The sequence below is a fragment of the Mustela putorius genome, unplaced genomic scaffold, assembly GCF_011764305.1.
Source record: "Mustela putorius furo isolate JIRA1106 unplaced genomic scaffold, ASM1176430v1.1 tig00000508_pilon_pilon_pilon, whole genome shotgun sequence".
In the NCBI taxonomy this organism is placed as follows: Eukaryota; Metazoa; Chordata; class Mammalia; order Carnivora; family Mustelidae; genus Mustela; species Mustela putorius.
Genome location: NW_025421402.1, coordinates 2,211,676 through 2,234,001, shown reverse-complemented (window position 1 = coordinate 2,234,001; position 22,326 = coordinate 2,211,676). Strand labels below are relative to the sequence as shown.

The window sequence follows — 22,326 nt, the reverse complement described above, 5'->3', positions numbered from 1 at the left end:
GTCCCTGCACGTAAGCCCTGTCTCTTCCCCATCTTTATTCATTTTTTTTCCCCTCCGCCCCGCCTCTCCAGGGATAGCCCATGTCCCAAATCCCAAGTTCTTTCCTTTCCTTTCCTTTCCTTCAATAAACAGCTCCTGAAATTCTGCCTCCTTCGAGGAGAGAGGATGGTCCAGAAGAGAGGCACTAGCCCCTCTCCATCCCCCCTCTAACCACCTCCTGCATGTGAGGCCTCCTGTCAGTTCATGAGATGGAGAACACCTTCCAGGCTCATCTCATGAGTTAATTCAGTGCTAATCCCCTCAAGTGCTGGACCTCCTTGTCCACTCCACTGGGTTCTGCTCATCTTCCCGCTGCCACTCTCTAAAGAGCTGTGCCATGGCCATGTGGTGGCCTCTTTAAATAGTCATCTTGGCATTCTGGAACTTTCAGACGCTCCCTAGTGCGACCTCTCCCTCTCTCTGGTTCTTTTTTGATTCCTTTCACATCCCTTGAGTTTCCCACCATGCTCTACTGCAGTGGGAGCCTCTGCTGCCGTGGCAACAGCCATTCCAGCATCAGTCGATAAAGCCAATATGTGCAGAATGTTTCCTCGAGTGATTCCTAAAAAGAGAGGGACCTGCCCTGTCACACCATCCCCAAACCCGCCCCGAGCCCCTCCCACTCTGCCATTTCCACTTACCCCAAGCCACAGAACAGACAGGCTGGGATGGTCCAACCAGAGAGTTCCTACATGATGAGGGAGAGGCCTGGCTGGGCAGGGAGTGGGTCCTGGTAATGTCAGTGGCCTGTGGAGGGCAACAGGGCCCTGCTCGTGTCTGAAGAGAAGGTGGGAAAGAGGCTGGCTTGATATCACGAAAGTCCCTAATTCCCAGCTCCCCAGAACCACTCACTATCCCACTCCTCTGTCTCCAAAGGCAATGGCGCTTTCTGTGATGAGATAGGGTGAGTGATTTGACCACATGTGTTGACCGAGAACTTGAAGCCATGTGAGGAATGAAGACATAGGCACATAGCCAAGGAAAAGCCATGCTGTGTGATTTTACATTCTCACACCATGTGCTGGGAAACAGATGCAACCCAGGTTGTCTGTGGGGGGTCTGCAGGCTCCCCCCTTAGATGGGGGAGCGAGGAGGACAGGAAAATATAGAAAGGAGAGGTGGGCAGCCTTCACCCTCCTGACCTTGAAAGGCGACCTTGGGAGAAGAGGGGATCTGAGGCAGGTGAGTCCACACTTGGCCCCATCAAGGGCCAAGTCAGAGCAGGGAAGAGGGAAGAGTTTTCTGGATATCTGAGCTCACAGTCACGATCTGGAGAGCATGAGCTGGCATCTAGTCCCATGGCTCTGTGAGCCCAACCCACCCACCCTGGGCCAGGCCTAATGAGTGACAGGCACCTTCTTTCAGCCACTGGCCTCAGATCCCTGTAACGAAATTCCTTCATCACCTCCCTAGCAGATTCCAATACCTACGCCTTTGTGGAAAGCCCTCCACACCCTTCTGCCCTTTTCTCTGCCCAGTCATTCCCCTAAGTCATGCCACCCATCAGCGGGGACTTCTTGAGCACAGAAAATGTGCGCAAGGCCAGGCCGGAGGCTGCTGAAATGGCCGGTGCTCGGCACCGTCCGCCGCCACCCAGATGACCAGTTCCCCACTGCTCATCAGTGCCTGCTAGGTGCCAGCTATGAGGAGTGCTTGAGGACAGACACAAATCCCTGCTCTTGTGGGACTCCCAGTCTAAGGGAGACACCGACAACAAATGAGAAAGAAATGTTAGCCACTACAAAGTTCTCAGGAGTAAACAGAGCAGGAAAGGGAATATGCAATATCCAGGGGTAGGGGGTGAATTTTCAATATGGTGGCCAAAGGAAGCTTTAATAAGAAGGTGACATCTGAGTAAAAATCTGAAGGAAGAGAAGGAGCAATTTATATGAGTATCTGGGGGAAGATTTCTAGGCAAGGGAACAGCCCAAGCAAACGCCCTGTGGGAGAGTACGCCAGGCCCACGAAGGAGGGGACAGTGGCGGGCGATGAGGTCCCCATGGAAGGCCTTCCAGGTCATGACAAGGACTTGGCCTTTTACTCTGAGTAGGATGGGAATCACTGGTAGTTGGGAGCAGAGGAGTGACAGGACCCAGCCTCCCCCTGGAAAGGATCACTCTGGCTGCCGTGCTAGGCTTATGGGCAGAAGAGTTCTAACAACCGAAGTGAGAGAGGATGGTGGCTTGGAAGTGGGTAGTGACTTTGGTAGTGGTGCAAGGTGGTCAGACTCTAGTTATATTTTGAAGCTGTTAGAATTTGCTGATGGACCAGGTGTGGGTGTGCGGGATTGACAGAACGGGGCATACCCCAAGGATTTGGGCCTAGACAACTCTCAGACTGGACCGGCCATCAGTCAAGATAGGAAGACTTGAGGAGAAGTTGGCTTTAGGGAAAGGACTGGAATTTTCTGTTCTTCCGGGCCCTTCCTAAGGCCAAATGGCCCTCCCCTAGGACGCCTTCCCTGACTCTCTCTACACGGTTCACTGTCACTTCAATAACCTCTGAACATCCAGAGCCAACACTTTTCATTCACTCATTTGTGTTTCCCAAGGATCCATCTTTGGTTGGTCTACTGATTATGAGTTTTTTCTCAAAACCCATCACGGCTCTTTGCACATAGTGGGCTCTCAGAAATAGTTGGTGAATGACGACCAAGTAAATGAATGAATGCGTGACTGAGAACAGATGTGTGGGGATTGTAAACAGCAGTGACCTCTCAGTACCCCGTGGTGAGAGATGCTGCAGCTGGTGTGCTGGAACGGGAACCAGGTTCTGGGACGAGGGCCCAGCAACGGTCTTTGCTTCCTTCTCTGCAGCCCTGGGCCACAGGGAGGCCAGCAGACCCTCTCTTTGCCCCTTTAAGGGAAGCTCCAGTTTTTCAGGGCAATGACCCAGGGACATATCACAACTGAACCCCTCTAACATCTCTATGTCTGCTCTACTTGGAGGTGTGGAGAGTTTTGCTCCACCTCTGGGAGACAGAGGCAAGAGTGGGCAAGGTGTCCTCAAAGCCTGGGCTCCCTGGCAATGTGGAATCTGAGCCCCCCCCTTTGATGCCATCTGCAGAAGAAAAGGGGCCAATAGACATAGTGGTCCAACATGGACAGACCAGCTTCCTCATACCTCCAAGGGCCTCATCCAGGAAGTCTTCCCAGATTGATCCACTTGCTTCCTCCCAATCCACTGACTACTTTGCTTTGCCAGGGCATTGGTAGAAATATGGATTCTGCAAGGCCCTGGCTCAGCCTCTCTGGTCCCAGGAGGCTCCCAAGCCCAGGGGTTGGGAATTTTCCTTCTGGGCCACAAGGTCAGCAGGGTAGGCTCAGAAGAGATTTGCTATTTGCCTGCCTGTTGCGGGGAAATCAGGCTCAGCAAACCAAAGGCTGGGAGCGGAGCCAGGGATCATAGGCCTTAGTCTACCCTCTGGCCTAACTGTCTCAGGGAGAGCTTCTAGGAGGGTAGAAATGCTGAGACATTCTAAACTACAACCCACATTCCTCAGAGCTCACAGCAGCCTGGATGCAGGTCCTCTGAGCCTCTAGGCCAACAGGACAGGAAAGAAGCAGGATGAGCCTACCAGTGGTGAAATGGGAAGGGCAGAGAGGAGACCCTGGGAAGGCAAGAAGTCACCTCTTGTCATACAAGGACACAGGACCCGAGCCTGAAGCCCAGCACGTCCAGCTGGGCGCAGGTGGACAGGGTGCAGGACAGGGCTCTCCAAGTCTGATACCTGCTGGGACAGGGGCCAGTGCTGACCCCGCACAGCACTCCAGGCCTTCACGCTCTGGCTCCACCTTACCCTCCAATGCTTCCTGCCTGTCCTCTGGTCCAGGCCTAATCCCAGCCCTGCTCCCTATAACCTGGATGCCCACTGCACCTGAGGTCTGCATGGGCGTCTAGGAGTGCAGTCACGTTCAAACTGGCCCACAGGGCCCTGGAGTGAGTGGGGACAAGAAGCACCACCAGTCCCTTGATCGCTCAGCCTCATGCCCTTTGTCCTGGGGTCCCGATCATGTCCAGTGGACTTGGCAGTACCAAGTACAAGACCCCTTCAGGACTTCCCTCTTCTCAAGTCTTGGAGGTCCCGGTTCTCTTCTTGACTTGCTATGTGGCCTTAAGAGAATGCTTCCCTTCTCCTGTAACGAAATGTGTTTTCTTTGGTCACGTAAGAAATTAGGCGGAAGTACGGGGTGGAGAGCCCCGACTCTCACAGCTCATGTTCTTACAGCAGGGAAAGGCTAAAGGAAAACACCTAATCTAGACGACTCTGAAATTGCACTCATTTAAAATCAGATCCCTGTGCTCCTTGGACTAATAAAGAGACCAGGATAAGAAGTCTGAGATGTTTCCCACATGTGTTTGGCTTGTATGTTGCCATGGCAACTGTCCCATACATATCCGTCAGGGTGTTCACCACACACTGGGCTCCAGATGAGCTCTGCAACACCCAGGTCCATTGGCCTTAGACTAGGACCAGCCCAGATCCGTTGTCATGGCAACCAAAGGCCTGTGAGGCAGGGACGAACAGGAGGGTGGTCCGTGTGCGTGCAGCTGTGCCCGTGTGCTGGCTGGAGACAGGCAAACGGCCTGGGTGCATGTACCCTGTGATGCGGGCAGACCCAGAATCAAATCCGACCTGTCCATGCAGAGCTGATGAGTTTTAAGGTCACTGAATCACAGCACTAAGTGGAACCTCCAAGATAATACTCAGCGTTCTGCTTTAGAGCAGAACTGACCCATTTGCAATAAATCCCATTATCTCACTGTGGGCCAAGGAAACCCAAAAACCTGATGAGAAAAAAAAACCAGAAGGTCCCAACCTGATGTTGTCAGGCCAACCCTGTGATATTATTACAGAAGATGAGAACTTTCCAGTCTGGTTTCACAAATGGGTGTAAGAAGGTCCAGGAAACCAAGTTTTGTGTGGTGAAGAAGAGTCTGTCTGGGAGACACATCGTAACCCTGACCAGATTCCGAAAGAGGTTCCTGATGCTAGAAAGTTAAAAAACGACTCCAAGAGCAGGGAGAAACCTTCACCCCGCTGACCCAGGACCTGCTAGGGACCCTCCACTGCCCTGGAGACAAAGACCCTCCCGTACCACGGCTATGCCCATCCTCTCAGTGCGCAGCTCTGAACTTTGTGAGAATTTCTGTTAGGTTTTTAAAGAGACCTTAAACCTAACACAGGAATGCCATGGATTCATAGTTCACTGAATTTTAATAGAATAATCACTGGCAATTACTTAGTGTATAAAAATTGCTCCGCAGATGTTAAGAATAGTCATGGGTGTGATGGGTGGGAGTTTCAAAGCCTGAGGAGAACTCTGCCTTTCACCTGGCCTGGTTTCATCCCAAGGAGCTAACCACCTCTGCGCGTCTTCCTGCTTCCATGGAAACCCAGATTCTCAGGCAGGAAGGATGCTGGGAGCTTACTGGGTCAAGCCCCTACCCCCCCCCCACCCTGCCAGACTTTGTGTGAACCTGAAGGCTGCTCTCCCTCCTCTTGTGATGGGGCTGAGCTCTCCTCCTGCTGGCAAGTTCTCTTACCTATGGGACCGTGATCATTCTCCCCACAGAACACACTGGTCGGCTTCTCCAGCCCTCTGTGGAGCTGGAATGGTTTTCTTGAGAGAAGGGATGACTAAGACTAACCACTTCCCTGCCCTGTCCCCCACTACACCCCTCCACCCCCCACCTCCACCCCCCATCCCCCCACCCCCCCTCACCCCCCCGGGCTTGGATGACCCCACATTCGCTGACCCTCCCTCTGCCCTGAACCTTTCATTATCTTCAGCTCTCTCTGAAGCACAGGGCTCCCACAGCCCGGGAGCCACACACAGGAAGGCGGGGTTTTGATTCCTTCCGCCTCTTAAAGGACTCAGGACAAGGAATATTATGACTGGGGGTAATTCTCAGCACTTAATCTTCCCGCTTATTGTGTCTATGTCGCTCACTGTCTTCAACTGCCTCTCCCCAGAGCTCCTTCCGTGTAAGCCTGCTGGGCTGCCTTATTGTTTGGGGGCGGGGAGGTCTCTCAGTGGGGGGCCCTAATCCTCTTATCAAGGGGACAGGGGGAGTACAGGGAAGGGGGGGGATGCTGGGTTCCAGTTTCTGCCCATTCCGTAGTGCCAGAGGGAGGGACTAACATAACGCTTTGCTTGGAGCTGGTGCTCCTTGAGATGAAGCTGCCTGTAGGTTCTCCATCCACCTGAGCCTTCCCAGGCAGACCCTGTTTCTCAGAAGTTGTGAAGAGGACTGGCCAGCTTTTGTCTCACGGATGGGACAAAGACCTGTGAAGACAAGTCTTTAGGGCACCACTGAGGTGGGGTTTCTCTGGATTGGTCATGGAAGTTTCCACTGGTCATGGAAGGACAGTGGTGAGTTTAGCAAAATAGTTCAGGTTCCTTCCTCTTCCCATGGCTGAAATTTCTAGCAGCCCCAGATCCCCCCTGGACAACGCTCTGAAGTTGGACGGGGTAGTTGGATCTGCAGAGATTCCTAGTAACCAGGCCTAGCCCCTCCCAGTACGTATCCTCTTATTCAGGACCTTCCCGTGACTCACAGGTACACACTGAACTAAACAAGAGGCCAGGATTTCCCAGGAAGAACTAAAGCAGTTCCTCTCAGTTCGGAGAAGTGAATCTCTAGAAACCTGCCAGGAGGAAGCCGAGTCGAGGTCAGACAGGTATGGGGTACAGGGGACAATTCTCTAGGAGAACCACAGAGGGAAGTTCATTGCCTTCTTCTACTCTTTCTTAGTACTGAAGACTCGGGGTGAAGGGGGGGGTGGTCTGAAGACTGTGGCTGTTTATATTCTTACGGGGTGTCAAGAAACCAGAGCTTGCCCTACTCTTGGGGATGGGAGACACATTCTAGACTTGGGGCTTCTCCAAGGCTACCAAGCAGATCCCATCTAGCTGCACAGGCTGTACCCCCGCACTCCTCCAGACTCCAGACACAGGATCCCCAGGGCAGAGGTCTCCCCTGTTCCAACAGGGGTGGCCTCCGTGTGTCTAGAGCAGCGCCCGACACCTCGTAAGTACTTAACAGAAACTTCGTGGATGGGTATGAATTTCCTCTGCAGTTGAGTAGTACAAAGGCCCTGGTCTTCTCGGGTGGAGCAGGAAGCAGGGAAGCAAGGCCCGGTTAGCCCTCTGCATTGTTCTGAGTATTCAGGTCATGCAGAGCCACTCTCACACCTTCTAGAGCAGAAGCAATCTCAGGAGGGAGCAGCGTGGTTAGCGGTGGGGTGGGGGTGGGGGGCGCAACATGTCCAGACTCCTCTATTTCTGACATTCCACTAAAATGGCTCCCACTGGGTCAGATGCACTGCTTGGAGATTAATCCCATTCCCAGCCAAATGCTGTCTTGGGGAGAAGTCACTCAGCCTCCTCCCTCCCCCTTCCTCCTCCAGAGAAATAGAATCCAGATCCCTCTAGTTTCTGTTTCAAACTCCTCCAGCAGGGTACCTCAGATGACCTCACTTCTCTGGCCTGTCCTGCAGAGGCTCCTCCTAGAACTAGGCTCTGGCCTGGTGTTCATCTCACTGCCCTTCCCGGGGTGGGGGCACCCCAGGACTTGCGACATGTTCTCCTCCGGCAAGGTCTTGGCATGTGCGGCTAAGAGCATGACCACTGAAGGCCAGCTCTCTGGCTTCCAATCCTGGCTGGACCACCCTGAGCATGTCACATAGCCTTTCCTCGTTTCCTCATCTGTAAAATGGGTGTGTTAGTAACAGCACTCTCCTAGATAACAAACAATAACACATGTTAAACAGTTACTCTGTCCCAGGGCTCCTGAAGCACTTTATACATTGGTGTATTTGGTCCTCATCACCAAGGGACTGTCATCATCATGGAGGCACAGAGAAGTTAAATATTTACCCAAGGCTGCCCAGCTAGCAAGTGGTAAAGCTAGGATAGGAAGCTGGGGAGTTGTTCCAACCCTCACACGGTTGTAACAAGGACTGAAGGTGCTTATTCGCGGTGCCTGATTCAGAGGAAGCCACAGCAAGTGTTAGCCACCACTCTGCAGTATAATGATTACCTCCCCTCTCAGCTCCTAGAAGTCTACTTGGTCCCAGATGGCCACCCTGTTTATCCAAACCGGGCCTCCGGAGACCACCGAACTCCCGAGCCTCCTCTGGCCCACAGCAGCATAGAGCAGCCTGAGCCCTGACAGGAGAGCTAATAGCATTGCCCCTGAACTCGCTCTGTGTTTTCTAGTCAATTGTCTGCACGTCCCCTCTCCACGGATGGCTGGGACATCAGGCTCAGCTCAGCTTGAAAGTCCCCAGAGGGCAGGGAACACGGCAGTGTGAACTCAGCATGAAATGACACAGGTTTGGGATGACAGAGAGGCCGGCGACACTCTGGGGCTTGCTCACGGTGAGGAAGATGTCTGCAGGACTGTGGCTCACTGACCCTGTTTCCTTCCTCACCATTTGGCCGAGGTTAAGGGAGACAGTGTGCCAATGGCCCAGTGAGTGCTGGCAGCAACGGGCAGGCAGGCGAGTAATGCTGGAAGGCTGGAAGGCATGATGTTTGGACAAGCCTGGATTCAAATCCTGGCACAGCCCCCTAGCTGTGTGTCCCCGGAAAGCTAGTTCGTGTAACTTCTCTGAGCTGGCGCTTCCTCATCTATCCCACAGAATAACACTACCACCTGCCAAGGATTGCATAAGGTGCTTATGAAGGACTTCATGGGAAGCATCGAGCACTAGGCCCTGCACCTAGTAGGTGTTCAATAAATGGTAGTCATGGTGTCCGTTTGGTCATTTTAGTGTTGGGGACATCAGAAGGCAGGGATCCTGGCTTCAGCAGCCCTGCTAACGAACCAGGCAGTCATGAAAAGTCTGTTTATCTCTGAGCTGCATCTCTCCCCATGGAAAATGAGACCATATGCGGATGATGTGTAACGTTCATGAGAGCTTTGACTTCCTGTGCTCATGGATGTTCCAAGTCATTGGTAGCCCTGGGATGCTTGGATTTGGCCTGGAGCTCCCAGAAGAGCCAGACCAGGGCCTTGCCCCACTGTGCTGGAGCTGCCTAAGAGCCCAGAACAAATTCCTCTCCCAGAGAGTGCAGTGGCCAGACCTCTTTCGCCCCAGCGGAGGGCACACCGGGTTTGCCCAGTCTTCTCAGTAGGGGGACTCTATCCCTGCTGCCAAATCCACAAAACACAAAACACTTAATTCTGGCTTAAAGATGGGAGTCGGCTCGACAAGGGAGAAGAAAGAAGAAGAAAAACAAAACAACTCCAGCATGAGGCCAAACTCTACTTGCCCCTCCTATTCTATATATATCAACCCTTGTATGAGAAGCAAGGCAGGGAGGCGGCTCTGGCTCGTTCCCCAGCGACACATGTTATGATGCGAGAAGATCCCTTCATTATGTGTCCACTTAGCACTCATTCAAACATGCCACAAAGTGGAAGTAATTAAGGAATCTGTGTCACCCTTGGGGCGACCTTTCCCAGTCCTCCTGCACACAGCCTCACACATACGGGCACGCAGAAATGTCAGCACTTCCTTTGGCTTTCTAAATTAAGATCTGATGGTGGCAACCAAGGGGAGTGTTGGCCGACGGGGCCCTCACCGGCACAGCCAAGCTAGCTGAAGAGTGGCACATGCAAATACCCAGGGGCCAGGGGCAGAACATCTCTGGGACACAGGAAGGCCAAATTCCAACACCACTGTGTGGTAGCAAGCCATCGTGGGATGTTCTCTTCCTGCTCTACAAAGCTTATCCCACCTCATGGGGACTCCATCCCCAGGCAGAGTAAGTAAGAAAGTAGTACAAGACTGAGAAAGGTCTTAGTCTTCCCTGCTCCCCTTGAGGCCCTTCTGTCTGCCCGGATGCCTGAGAGGATCATACTGGGAAGAGATCCGAAGAAAGGCTGGTTGTTCCTCGTCAGCCAGCAAGAAGCAGGCCCACAGAGGATCAATGACGCCACGCACCCTGACCTTGGGTGTCTTATTCACTCCCTCAGCTCACCATTTCACAAGACACTGATCAGCGGGCACGGAGCCAGGTCACAGGGAGCAAGACGGATTCACAAACAAGAAGGAAGGATGTTTGAGCTACAAAAGAAAGCAGATCCGCCCCTTGTTGTCTACAAATTATATGGGAATCACATGGTCAGTAACTGTGCTGGGTTCTGTGGAGGACACCAGTACAGGACATGGTATTCTGTTCTCCAGGACACCCAAATATCCTTCTACAAATCAGGGGGCATAACACCAGGGTCCTCCTCATGCTGCAGGGCCTCATGAGGGGTGGGACTGACTGGGCTGCTGGATCAGCTCCGACAAGGGCAGGTCCCTGCCAACCGATCTCCTGGGTTGGGCTTGCATGGGTGGTCCACTGGTAGAATTCTCACCTGCCCCCGGGTCAGGCTCACTGAAGTGAATTCTCCAGACTATGAACTCCTTGAAAACAGGTCAGAGTCTTATTCGTCTCTGTTTTTTTTAAACATAAATGCCATTCTAAAATTTTTACTTTTATTTTTTTAAAGTGGGCTCCATGTTCCACGTGGGGCTTGAACTCATGACCCCAAGACCAAGAGTAGCACGGTCCCCCAACTGAGCCAGCCAGGTGCCCCTCATTCACCTTTTCCCTTAATGTTGAGCACAGTGTTTGGCACAAGACAAACATTCATGGATGGTTTGTTGACTGAATGAAAGAAGAAATGAATGAATGAATGGATGGTGTCGTGGTCTGAGTGGAGTTCAGAGGTAGGGGAGCAGGGTGTAAAACGGAAGCCTGCCATCATCTCTCTTCTCATCTCTGTTTTCTTCAGGCTTAGAGTGCAGGCTCCCCTACAAAGCACAAGCAGACCCCAAATCTCTCCAGCCATCCAACCCACCAAAATTCTTGGTGTATCCTTGATGAACACGGATCGCCTTAATGAACGTGGATCGCTGTGATAACAAGGGAGTGGCCACCAGGGGCAGCGCTGAGAACCTTGTTCCTCTTCCCCAGGAGCCTTGGAAGAAGCAAGGGCTTCTCCCTTTCCTCACCACCTCCAAAGGTCCACCCGCACTCTGCCTCACAGAGGAACCCAAGCTGGGATCTCTCGGACATGCTCAGAGCTGGCTGGTAAGGATGGTCCTCCAGCTGTCGAGCCTGGGGGATTCCTAAAGCCAGGCTGTGCAGATGCTGAAAGCATCTCTCTCCAACTCATCGGATAATGATTATGAACGAGTGCCTGGTTAGGTGGAAAGCACTAGACTCCAACAATGTGGCATACACATAAGGAAGCCATTACACTAACAAAACTGCAAATGTAAAAATAGAGCTCTGCATAGTTTCCTGGTTACCACATTCTAATTCTGATGGTTTTTCAGTGCCAGTGACATTTGGTTTCCTTTGTCCCCCACCATGCCCTGGTTCCTCTGCGGGTGTACTTATGGTGGGAGGCAATGGTCTCCTTTCTAGATGCCTAGTGTCTACCCCTATAAACCTCCTCTACAAGGCTTGCCATGGAGGGAGTGCTGCTACTCTGTCTTCAGAGTCACAATGGACCCAAGACCACTGTTGGGGCCCAAACTGGCAGAAGGCTCAAAAGAGCCCGGCCCCCAGCCTAGAGGAACACCCAACCACCTGCACAGAGGGGACGAAGAAGGTAGGAATGGCATCCTCCTGGGGTCCAATGACATCAGGGTCAGGCTGTGCTGTGCACCGCAGCTTTGCCCACCAGAGCCAAGCATGAACATGAAGCTAAGACAAAACCTCTGGACCATCTCAGATTTGCCCAAAGCAAGCTCATTCTTTTCCTGGGACAAGTCCCCCTTGGAAACTAAAGGATGGACAGAGCCGGTGCCCTGCCGTGGAATCCTGAGTGCTTCTCCTGTGTATCACATGCATCCTCAAGGTATATATTTTTTAAGATTTTGTTTATTTGTTTGAGAGAGAGCAAAAGTGATCACAGAGGCAGAGGGATCGCAGAAGCAGAGGGAGAAGCAGACCTGTTGCTGAGCGGAGAGCCCGCTTTGCCAGGACCCCGGGATCATGACCCGAGCTGAAGGCAGATGCCCAACCAACTGAGCCACCCAGGTGTCCCACCCCTACGTATTTTTTAATGTTGCAAGAAAATCAACACACACACACCTAAACCCCACTAAGAGTTTAGAATCTGACCAGTAGGGGTGCATGAGTGGCTCAGTGGGTTAAAGCCTCTGCCTTCAGCTCAGGTCATGATCCCAGGGTCCTGGGATCGAGCCCCGCATCAGGCTCTCTGCTCCGTAGGGAGTCTGCTTTTTCCTCTCTCTCTGCCTGCCTCTCTGCCTACTTGTGATCTCTATCTGTCAAATAAATAAATAAAAATCTTTAAAAAAAAAAAAAAAGAATCCAGTCTAGGACCTGACCTATGGCACACGAGCATTCACCCATCCGCTCACCTGTCATTCTCTCAGAGACACCTGCTGAGCCCTGGCCATGGGCCAGATACTGGCCTGAGGATGCGCCTGGGGACACGAAGCATCTCTGCCCCCTACAGACCATCACTGAGCTCCAGTTTTGGAGCTCTTCTTGCTAAGCTCTCACTTTCTGGCTCCTGAGGCTCAGTCAGCAGGTGACATGCTGTGACTACAGGGTGCCGCAGGGGAGGGGACAGGTGTGGGAGTGGTGGGAGAGGCAGCAGCTGTCAGGCAGGTAGCCAAAGGGCTCTGAGCTGCCTCGATGGCTCCCGGGGCCTCCGCTGTTCATCTGGGCTTTGCTTGGAACCTGGCTCTTAGTTCTTGGAGCTTGGTTCCCAGCTCATTACTTTTTTTGTCATGGCTTTGGTGACCCCCGGACCTGAGCCCTGGATAAACAGGGCACTCACTGGCCACTTTCCTCTCCTGACTCTGACATGCCCCTGGATTTGATGGACCAACCCTGGGTTGAGGCAAGCGTGGCGAAAATTCCAGATACAATCCGCAGGATGATGTCTCGTTGCGAAGGGAAGGAACTGCTTAGTCAGGTCACTTCTTTCACAGGGGTGGTGAGGAGACTTCTAGTCTGGTGGCCTCCCCACCCCGGGAGGGAAGTCTTTCCTCACAGAACACTCACCTGCGCAGAAGCACTCCTCAGTCCCACCGGGGCAGCTGGAGTAGCCATCAAGGACCCAGCCAGCCTGAGGGAGGGGGCCGGGCTCCTGGTCTGTCTGAAGCCTGTGGGACAGAGAACAGGTGGTCACTCATCGCAGAGGCTGTCCTGGCCTCAAAGCTTCTCCAAGGGACTAAGGGAACCCCCTTGGAGCTCGGTTCTTCTCCCCTGCTGGGGCTCCACCTGCCTCTGGACTGGGCCTTCTCCAGTGAGCATACATACATTGCACACTCAGCAGGAAGCAGGACTTGTGCAAAGTCAGGACAGGGGTAGGGGCAACGGGGGAACTCGTGAGGGCACTAGGGTGGCTGATGCCAGTCACCCTTTGCTGTTCCACCCATTCCCAGGAACACAAATTGCCCACAAGACAAAGGGAACCCACAGTAACTCTAGGCCTTGGGTCCTGTACCCTGCCATGGTCCCTGCCCCCAGGCTGTGCCCAGAATATAGCCAAGTTCATACAGAGAGGGAAGAGCTCCCTCTGAAGTGGAGTTCACTGACTCCTTATGAGAGCTTAGGGGGCACGCAGGCCTCCTTGGGCTTGCTCACAGTCCAGGCAGGGAGGGGTCAGGGAAGAAGGAGGGGCAGGCTCAGCTGAGGTCACAGCGACTCCTGGGAGGCTAAGTCCGTGCTGGGCCAGTGTGGCAGCAGGAAGGAAGGGTGAGGTCTCCGGCCACCAGCTCCCAAATGCACGCAGACTTCTGAGCACAACCCCAACCGTACAATCGCTCCCAGGAACAAAGGCTGTGGGAGCTTTTATTATAGGCAATTACCCTGGGCTCTCAGAGCTGGCCCGCCCACCCGTCCGCCCACTGTCTCCAGCTAAATGGACCCTTTGGCAGCTTGGCAGGGGGGGGAGGGGAGAGCTGTGCAGGCAGGAGGGAAAGTTGACGTCTGGTCCTGGGGCCGGGGGGCTGGGCCGGGGGACCCTGTGAGTCTCCAGTGCTACTGAGATTCTCTTCCTCTCCCCAGTTTTTCCTTTTTTTCAACCCAGATGGCTGGGACTCTGGGCTCAGCTCTGCTGTTAACTCGCTGTGTAATGCAGAGCAAATCTCTTCTCCTCTGGGTCCCTACATCATGGTCCATCATGGGTAGAAGAGGTGACCTCCAAGGCCCAGATCAGTCTGGTAGTCCAGGGGCGCGTGAAGTGTTTGCTGCCCCTGCAGGGCTCTCCCTAAGCCACCCGAGCAGTGTTGAGCTCCTGTGTGTCTGTAGGCCCCTGAGCTGGGGGCTTGCGCTAGAGCAGGGTAGGGGGTACTTAGACAAAGCAGGAGACCTCATCTTGCCCTGGTCAGTCTGATGGGGTCGCTCACCACTACTGCCAATTCGATACCAGCCTGATGTTCGAGTCTCGGGGGGCAAAGAAAAACTGGCGTTGGTTGGTTTCTTGGAACAAATGAATATAGACCTGGGCCGTGTGAAGAGATGCAACATCCTAGTGAGAAAGCAATGGAACATTCTACTGGGGAGAGGAAATTCTAGGTAACGTACACGTTTCACTCAATAGCATCATATACGTAGAGCTAAGCACCGCCTGACCCAGCACAGACAGCAAGAAGTAGCATTAGAGATACAAAGAGCTTGGGGCACCTGGGTGGCTCAGTGGGTTAAAGCCTCTGCCTTCGGCTCGGGTCATGATCTCAGGGTCCTGGGATCGAGCCCCACATTGGGCTTTCTGCTTAGCAGGGAGCTTGTTTCCCCTACTCTCTCTGCCTGCCTGTCTGCCTACTTGTGATCTCTGAGTGCCAAATAAATAAATAAAATCTTAAAAAAGAAATTAAACTACGGTGAGTGCTGTGAAGTGTCTAAACTTGGCAAATCACAGACCTGTACCCCTGGGGATAAAAATATATTATATGTTTATAAAAAATTTAAAAAATAAAAATAAATTTTAAAAAAAAGTCAGAAGCTCTGCTTCCTTATAGAACTATATATACGAATCAACCATCCACACAGGCACAAAAATGGCTGCCTTACTTGATATTATTAAAAAAAAAAAAGAAATACAAAGAGCTTGCTTTCATGCTTGTTGGTGCCATAATTATGCTGTCAGGGTGAGTGGGTGTGCACTGGCCCAGGGGCGCCGAGGAAGGCAGCCTCCACGTCTCTAACCTTCGTCGTTTCTACACTCTCATCTCTGTCTGCCTCCACCTCTCCAAACTAGGCCAGAGCCCCCAGGCCTCCCCTCCCTCTCCAGCCCGAATGGACAGTTTCATCCATGCCGGAAGTTGGTTAGAGGTTGAACCAGGAAGAAGAAAACCGTAAGCCTACCCTCCTGACACCACGGGCTGTACCCTCCTCACTGAAGTCTGACCGACGGCCAGCCTGAGGCGGGAAGGTGAAAACTACTGGAAAAAGAGAACACCTAGGAAGTGGGAGAATGCAGCCCCAGAGCAGTGAAGCTGTAGGGGGCTCTTTTCCAGAAGAGCAGAGGAGAATGAGGTTGAAGATTGGAGGGAACCAGATGTATGAGAGCAGACAACCTAGACTGCGGACTGAGAGGCATCTATGCCTTCTCTGGGGTCCAGAGAGCAGGGGTGACCAGAGAGAGGCAGTGGCAGGTCAGAGACGAGGCAGGAGATAGGCTTCCTTGGGAAGGTCGGCACCCGGAGCCTGTGGACAAATATGGCTAAGGAGGGTAGGCCAGGGAAAGAGACGGCTGACAGATCTGGTCCCTGGAGAAGCAAGGGGGCCAGACCAGGCTGGAGACAGGAGGGAGGGGAGGAGGATAACCTCTGCTTCTGTGAGCAGCTGGAACTTTGCAGAAGGCCAAGGTCTGGGCAGTGGGAGGGACAGGGGTGCAGGAGATCTCCATGAAAACAGGATGTCTGTGCCCTCTAGGGAGCAGATGGCACCTCCTTGGCTATGCACCTTGCAAGGGTAGCCCAGCCTGGCCCTTGGCAGTGGGACCCTTGGCAGCAGCTCCAGGCCCCGCAAGGTGTACTGGGCTCCCACCCACCAGCCGGCAGCATCCAGGGCCGTCCTCTCTCCAACCCGCCCTTGCCCAAACCACGATCCTCCCTGCAACCCAACCCAGGGCCTGAAACAGGCAAAGTCTAGGAGGTGGATGGAGAAGAAAACCGCCCCTTGAGGTTGGTACAACACATTTCCATTTCTGTTTAAAATGAAAACATGCAATAAATGTTTGCGGAGTAAAGGAAATGTGGTTCTATTTAGGCTGCATTGAAATGTTCAAAGGAAGAAGTTCTGACCTCTTTGGAAAATGCCAGAGTTAGTCTAAATCTGCCAGGGGACGTGTAGGGTAGATAATGTAAAATCTTAAACAATTTGATGCCTAGACATTTTTCCTGAAGATTGAATTCAAAATGAAGGACATTAGGTAGAAGGAAATCAGGTAGGAGAAGAAAGCCAAAAAATCACCAGGGAAACACTGTGCTGATGGGGAAAAGGCCATTCAAAGGAAGGTCAGCCCTGCATGTGTGCTTCTCCGAGTCCTCTCATCAGCTGGAGAACCTCGGCAGAGGTCACAAGGGACAGACAGACAAATGGGAGGGGCTCCTTAGGAAAAGGAACAAGGGCGGCTGTGTGGGCGGTCTGTCAGGCAGAAGAGACACTCCCAGAGCAGGGATCACCCAAGTGAGAACTTGCTTTGATCAGGCGACCGCTTGAATTCCTGCCGTGATGGGAAGCTCACTGCCGCATCAGTCATTTGTAAACCTCTCGGGTTGCTGGAAAGTCCCTCCTCCTGAACTTCCAATCTATCTCGGGTGGACTTCTAACCACGATGATGCCGACTCAGGGTTCTGGAGCCGTACCAAGTAAATCTAATTCATCTTACGACATGACAGCTCTTCAAATATTTGAGAACAGCCCTCAGACCCCTCTCTAAGCCTCCCTTTTCCAAAGTAAACTGCTTCAGCTCCTTTAATCATTAATCCAATGCCTTTTTTGGATCCCTCATCAACCTGTTTGTCTTTCTTGAAATGTGTTTTTGGGCACCAATGCCCTTTTAAAATGTGGTGTTCCTCACTGCGATACTCTGTAAGAGGCCTGACCACACGGCGAATAGAGTAGGACTCTTGGCTTCCTGGGCCTGGGCCCCGGATGTCTGTGGTGTAAGAGTGCCTAGAACTTTTCAGAGACCGAGTCACGCTCTTGCTTCTAGAAGTGAAAGCTCCTAGTAGTGCCCCCCCCACCCCCCAGATGCTCTGCAGCCCCAGAGGAACAACCCCCCTCCCAAGACCACGCGTGCGCTCCCCCCGCGTGTTCCCCCCCCCCCCCGCCACCGGCCACGTCCTGGGAATGGTGTACAAGCTTCTCTAAATCCCAGATGTAAGTGGGTTTCTCCTCACACCAATGCAGAGAAAAAACCCAGGAAGTCAGGCTAGCCTGGGAGGTATTTAATTTGCATTTGAGCATTTCTAAACGGTGTGACACTTAGTAATTAGAATTTGGTTCATTTAATGTGGCCATTTGAGTAAAGTCACACTTTTATTTAAAAAAAGATATATATACTCGATGGACTGAGGTCCCCCTCCTCTTCAGGCTGGCTGCTGGGTCCCCGCTCCACGCCTCCCTGCTTCCCTGCCCCCCTGTTCCCCCAGCTCACCTGTACTGGAAGGGGGCCACTGTGGCCGTGACTGGCTGACTCTGTTGGTGGGCTGAGGCGAAGCTGATAACCCCCGGGGTGGGGGAGGGGCGTTTGCTCTGCACAGGGCTGCACCCTGGGGAGGAAGCCCCGGACACTGCCCCAGCATCGGGCTCCAAAGACCTGGGGACCCCTGAACTTCTGTAGCTTGTATCTCTTTGATCCTTTCTTGGGTAGTCAGGAGGTCTTCGACCTTCAGGAGCCCCTGGTATTTGAGTTTCTCCGCGAGAGCTTGGTCGGGATGGGCTCCTGCCCCGACTTTGGAGGACTGGAATCCCTTCTTGAGCCACTTTCTTCTTTCCCTGGATGCCTTGTGTCTCCCCAACTCTTCTGGACCCAGCACAGCTGGAGAGGGAGGCTTTGGGGGTTGCCCTGGGACTGCTCCATGGGGAGCTGGAAAGGCCTTCGCCACCCTCAGCTGACTCTCTCACCGTCCCAGAAGACTTCGGGGAGCCTCTCCCCCGGGAGGCCTTAGGAGAGGAGTTTCTGGAAGGGCCTCCTGCCCTGCCCAGTCTCGGCGAGGCTGCACGCTGGGGGCTCAGGGCCAGGCCGGCCTGGCGTGGCCGCAGCTGGGGAGAGGCGCCCGGGGTATGAATCCTGGTCTGGGAAGCAGCTCGAGGCACAGGGATGGAGGAGGTATAGTGGGGGCGGCTGGCAGAGTTCACGTTGGCCATCCCATTCATGGTTAGCAAGCAGCGCTGAGGACTAGTGTCCTGCAGAGAGAGGAGAGAAAAGAAGATGGTTAGGCACCATCCCAAGCTTCTGTCCCTGAGTGTGTAAAGATGATGCTGAGGTCAGGGGAGGAGGCACCAGGATCCGGGCCAGGCGTCGGGGCTCTTGGCTTCACATCCTGACTCAGCCAGTGCCTGCCTACCTGACTCTGGGCAAATCCCCATTACCCCTCTGCTCTGAAGTTCAAGTGCAAACCCTATGTGAAGTGCTTTGTGAACTATGATCCTCTGTACCAAGGAAGTTAATTTAACTTTCCTTGCTTCTACTCCCCTCCACTGATCAGGGACAGGCTCTCCTTCCCACAATCCCTCCCTCTCAAACCCTTCCTTGTAGCCTGAGTCTAGAACCCCCCACCCACAGTAAACCAACTCCCTTGGACCCTCAGCCTCTTCTCTGCATGTTCCTTCCACCTGCCACTTTATCTGATGAAAATGCCCAGGACACCTGTCCAGTGGGATGTCATCTTCCAGATTCCACTGGGCTCAAGGTGAGGTAGACAATCTTAATCCTCACAAATCATAAACTTGTGAACCTCCCCCGACCCTAGGCTCCTGCCATCCGGCTCATACCATTCACTGGTCCTCACTGACACCATCTCCCCTGTTCCTCCCCATGTCCCCACCCCCTCAGTCACTGGAGATTTGGGCACTGGGCTCACAGTCTTCCTCACAGTCATTCCCTATGCACCCTCTGGCCCAGAAGTCAATTCCTTCTCTCCCAGACCTTGGTCCATTAATTATTCCATCCCTCTCCGGTATCCTCAACCTCTCCCCCTCTACAGCTTCTCTTCCCCACCATGTTAATTAATGAATTAATTGCTCTATTAATCACTTCCACTTCCAAGGGAATTTGAAGCCATTTACAAAGATACAATCCATCAATTCCAGATAGATGAAAGAGTTAAATGTAGGAAATGCAGAAAATGAAACCATAAAAGAATCTGCAGAACATATGCATAAATGTTTCCATAATTTTCTTGTGGGAAAGGCCTTTGGAAGCCCCACGTCAGAGGCAGAAATTATAAAGGAAAAACACTGATAGACTTCGGTGCAATAAAAATGAAAATCTCTGTATGGACACAAAAGCCCTTTTTCAAAGATTCCAGCCATCAATAAACTATGAAAATACTTGCAACCTATACGGGGGCCAAGGGAATTCTACCAAATCAATAAGAAAAAGCAAATACCCCATAGAACAAAGAGCAAAAGATTGGAACAAGGAATTCACAAAATAATACACACAATTGGCCAAAACCTAACAAAAACAAAAGGTCTCCTTAAAATTGAAGAGATATAGATGAAATGTTATCATGTCATCATGAGGGTGGAGACAGAGGACTTATGGGCAGAGAAAGGACCAGCACAGTATGGCTGGTCCGCTGAGACCCCTGGGGCGCCCCCTTTCATACGGCAGACAAAGCTGTCAGCAACTGCGCAGGACTGGCTATGTCTGTTCTCGACCCTTCCCTGACCTTTGTCTCTGCGGTCCAGGACCAGTTACAGGTTAAACTGTGAAAAATCCATGCAGACCGCTAAACATTGATGGATTAAGAGTCAGGGCTTAGAGGACTGCTCTGCTAACGGATGAAATAATTTCCTCTAGGAAGAGAAATACTATGACCCCCTCCTCCTTTCCTCTAATTTGTACGTTAGTGACTTGATGTCATTATTGGATGAACTAAAGTAGCCCCCACAGCCTCCAGGAGAGAAGGCAAAGCCATGTGTGTTAACATACCCACAACCAGCTTGCTTCCCCTCCTCCCTGGCTGCCTACAGGACCATGTTCAAGGCTTGCCTAACTCCTGCTTCCTTCCCATCTATCTTATGCCCAATGACCAGGCTGTAGACTGAAAGGACACTCTAAGTCACCCTCTGCCTGCCCACAGTCTCCCGTGCAGGGCACCCTGCCCTGTCCCCAGCCCCAACATGCCAAGGACAGCCCCACAGGAGGGCCTGAGAAGTATTTTCACAGAGAGATCTCAGAGGCTGTCAACAGGTACTAACAGCAGTCTGCAAAATAAGCACAGGATAAAATCTAGCAACCGGGGCACCTGGGTGGCTCAGTGGGTTAAGCCGCTGCCTTCGGCTCAGGTCATGATCTCAGGGTCCTGGGATCGAGTCCCGCATCGGGCTCTCTGCTCAGCAGGGAGTCTGCTTCCTCCTCTCTCTCTCTCTCTGCCTGCCTCTCTGCCTACTTGTGATCTCTCTCTCTGTCAAATAAATAAATAAAAAATCTTTAAAAAAAAAAAATCTAGCAACCGCCGTCAGGTGGAGAAACAGGGGGTCTTCACGATGAGGAACACCATGCTTTAGAATCTTCCCCACTAGAGGTAAGAGGAGATTTACTTTGTCATCTTCTCCCATCCAGCCACTCCCCTAGTTATCAGCGCCAAGCATCAGTGACCAAACCGAACAGGACCAGCAGGATAAGAATGGACCTGATCAAAGGTGTGCGTTGTCCCTGAGCTGCTGACTGTGGCCTCCAGCACAGAGCTAAGCCAATCACTGGTTAATTGAACTAACCAGCTGACCACCCATGAGAAGGTCCTAGGACCACAGACCCACTGCAGCCTGCACCCCTGAGACTTCAGCATTCCCACAGTCAATCCCTCCACTGGCACAGTACCACACAGGCCAGTTCTGCCTCTCCCCTTACGCCTAGTCCCCATCAAACCCCAGTGTGGGGACCACGGCCATGCAGGCATCCCAGCCCACCCCCTCCGGGAGCTACGTCTGTGACAGAACCCAGAACCGCCTCTTGGTGCTGCCTGCACCTTTCCTGTGAACTGCTCCCCTACCCACACTGTAGTGCCCGGGGTTCCCCTCAAGAGCCCAACTCACCTACGTTGTCCTCAAAGCATCCCCAGCTGCCCTGGGCCCAGGCTCCCCTAGGCCCTACATCTAGGACTGGCCAGATTTCCACCACAAGAGCCTTAAGTCCGAGGAAGCTGCTTTGACTTCACTTGTTAATGGAGCAGATGCTGTTGCTGCTTTCTCTGGATCCTCATTTTTTCAAAAGCTCATGGGAAGAGTATTTAGAAACCTTCCTGTGGGGGTGCCTGGGTGGCTCAGTGGGTTGGAGCCTCACCATTGGCTCAGGTAGTGGTCCCGGGGTCCTGGGATCGAGCCTCACATCAGGCTCTCTGCTCAGCAGGGAGCCTGCTTCCTCCTCTCTCTCTGCCTGCTTCTCTGCCTACTTGTGATCTCTGTCTGTCAAATGAATGTATAAGGTATTTAAAAAAAACACACAAACAAAAAAACCTTCCTGTGGTAGGTCCCAGGAGCCCCCCAACCCCTTCACTGTAGCTGGGGCCCTGCTCTCTCCTCCTCCTCAGAGGACAGCCCACACCTAGACACAGGAGGTGAGGACCACCATCCCAGGTGGGAGTCTGGCTGTATCAGACCACCTCTGCGGTGATGGAGGAGGGATCCCCAAACAGTGTTCTTTGAGCCTGGCAGGAAAGGGGCTCAAGGGAGCCTTCCTGGTTTGCCGTTACAGTGGGAACTCACAGGTGCCCAGGATGTTTAGAGAGATCTCAAGAGGACACCCAGCACTTCTCTCTTCCCCCAGACCGCATCAGTATCTTGCTTTCACTGAGCCATGGTTTCTGATCCTTACAACAACCTTCCAAAGTAGCTGTTATTATCCCCATTTGCCAGGTCAGGAAAACAAGGCTGAGAAGGTCAAGTGAGCTGCCAAAGAACACACACAGCTAGAAAGCAGTGAAGATGTGATCCAAAAGCAGATGAGGGGGATCCTGGGACCCAAGAATGGATTCCCCAGACCACAGCCATCAAAGGCACGTCTGGCCGCAGGATGCGCTCCTCAGCCTCCATGTCAACACTGTCCTTGCTGTGA

The 22,326-nt window shown here is 52.8% G+C and overlaps 1 protein-coding gene across 10 annotated transcripts in view; it reads right to left on the bottom strand.

Moving 5' to 3' along the window:
* Positions 1–22,326, bottom strand: part of NAV1 (neuron navigator 1) — a 255,114-nt gene that overhangs the window by 162,635 nt on the left and 70,153 nt on the right. For 9 of the 10 annotated variants that reach the window (XM_004756283.3, XM_004756280.3, XM_013058141.2 and 6 more), the window contains exons 2-3: positions 17,698–18,449; positions 13,092–13,192 (exon numbers count right to left, since the gene is read on the bottom strand). In XM_004756283.3, coding sequence (XP_004756340.2) covers positions 13,092–13,192; positions 17,698–18,419 — 823 coding nt within the window. In that variant the 5' untranslated portion in view covers positions 18,420–18,449. Of the gene's footprint in view, positions 1–680; positions 817–13,091; positions 13,193–17,697; positions 18,450–22,326 lie in introns of those variants that run through there. The other variant, XM_045081001.1, reaches the window with a different exon arrangement.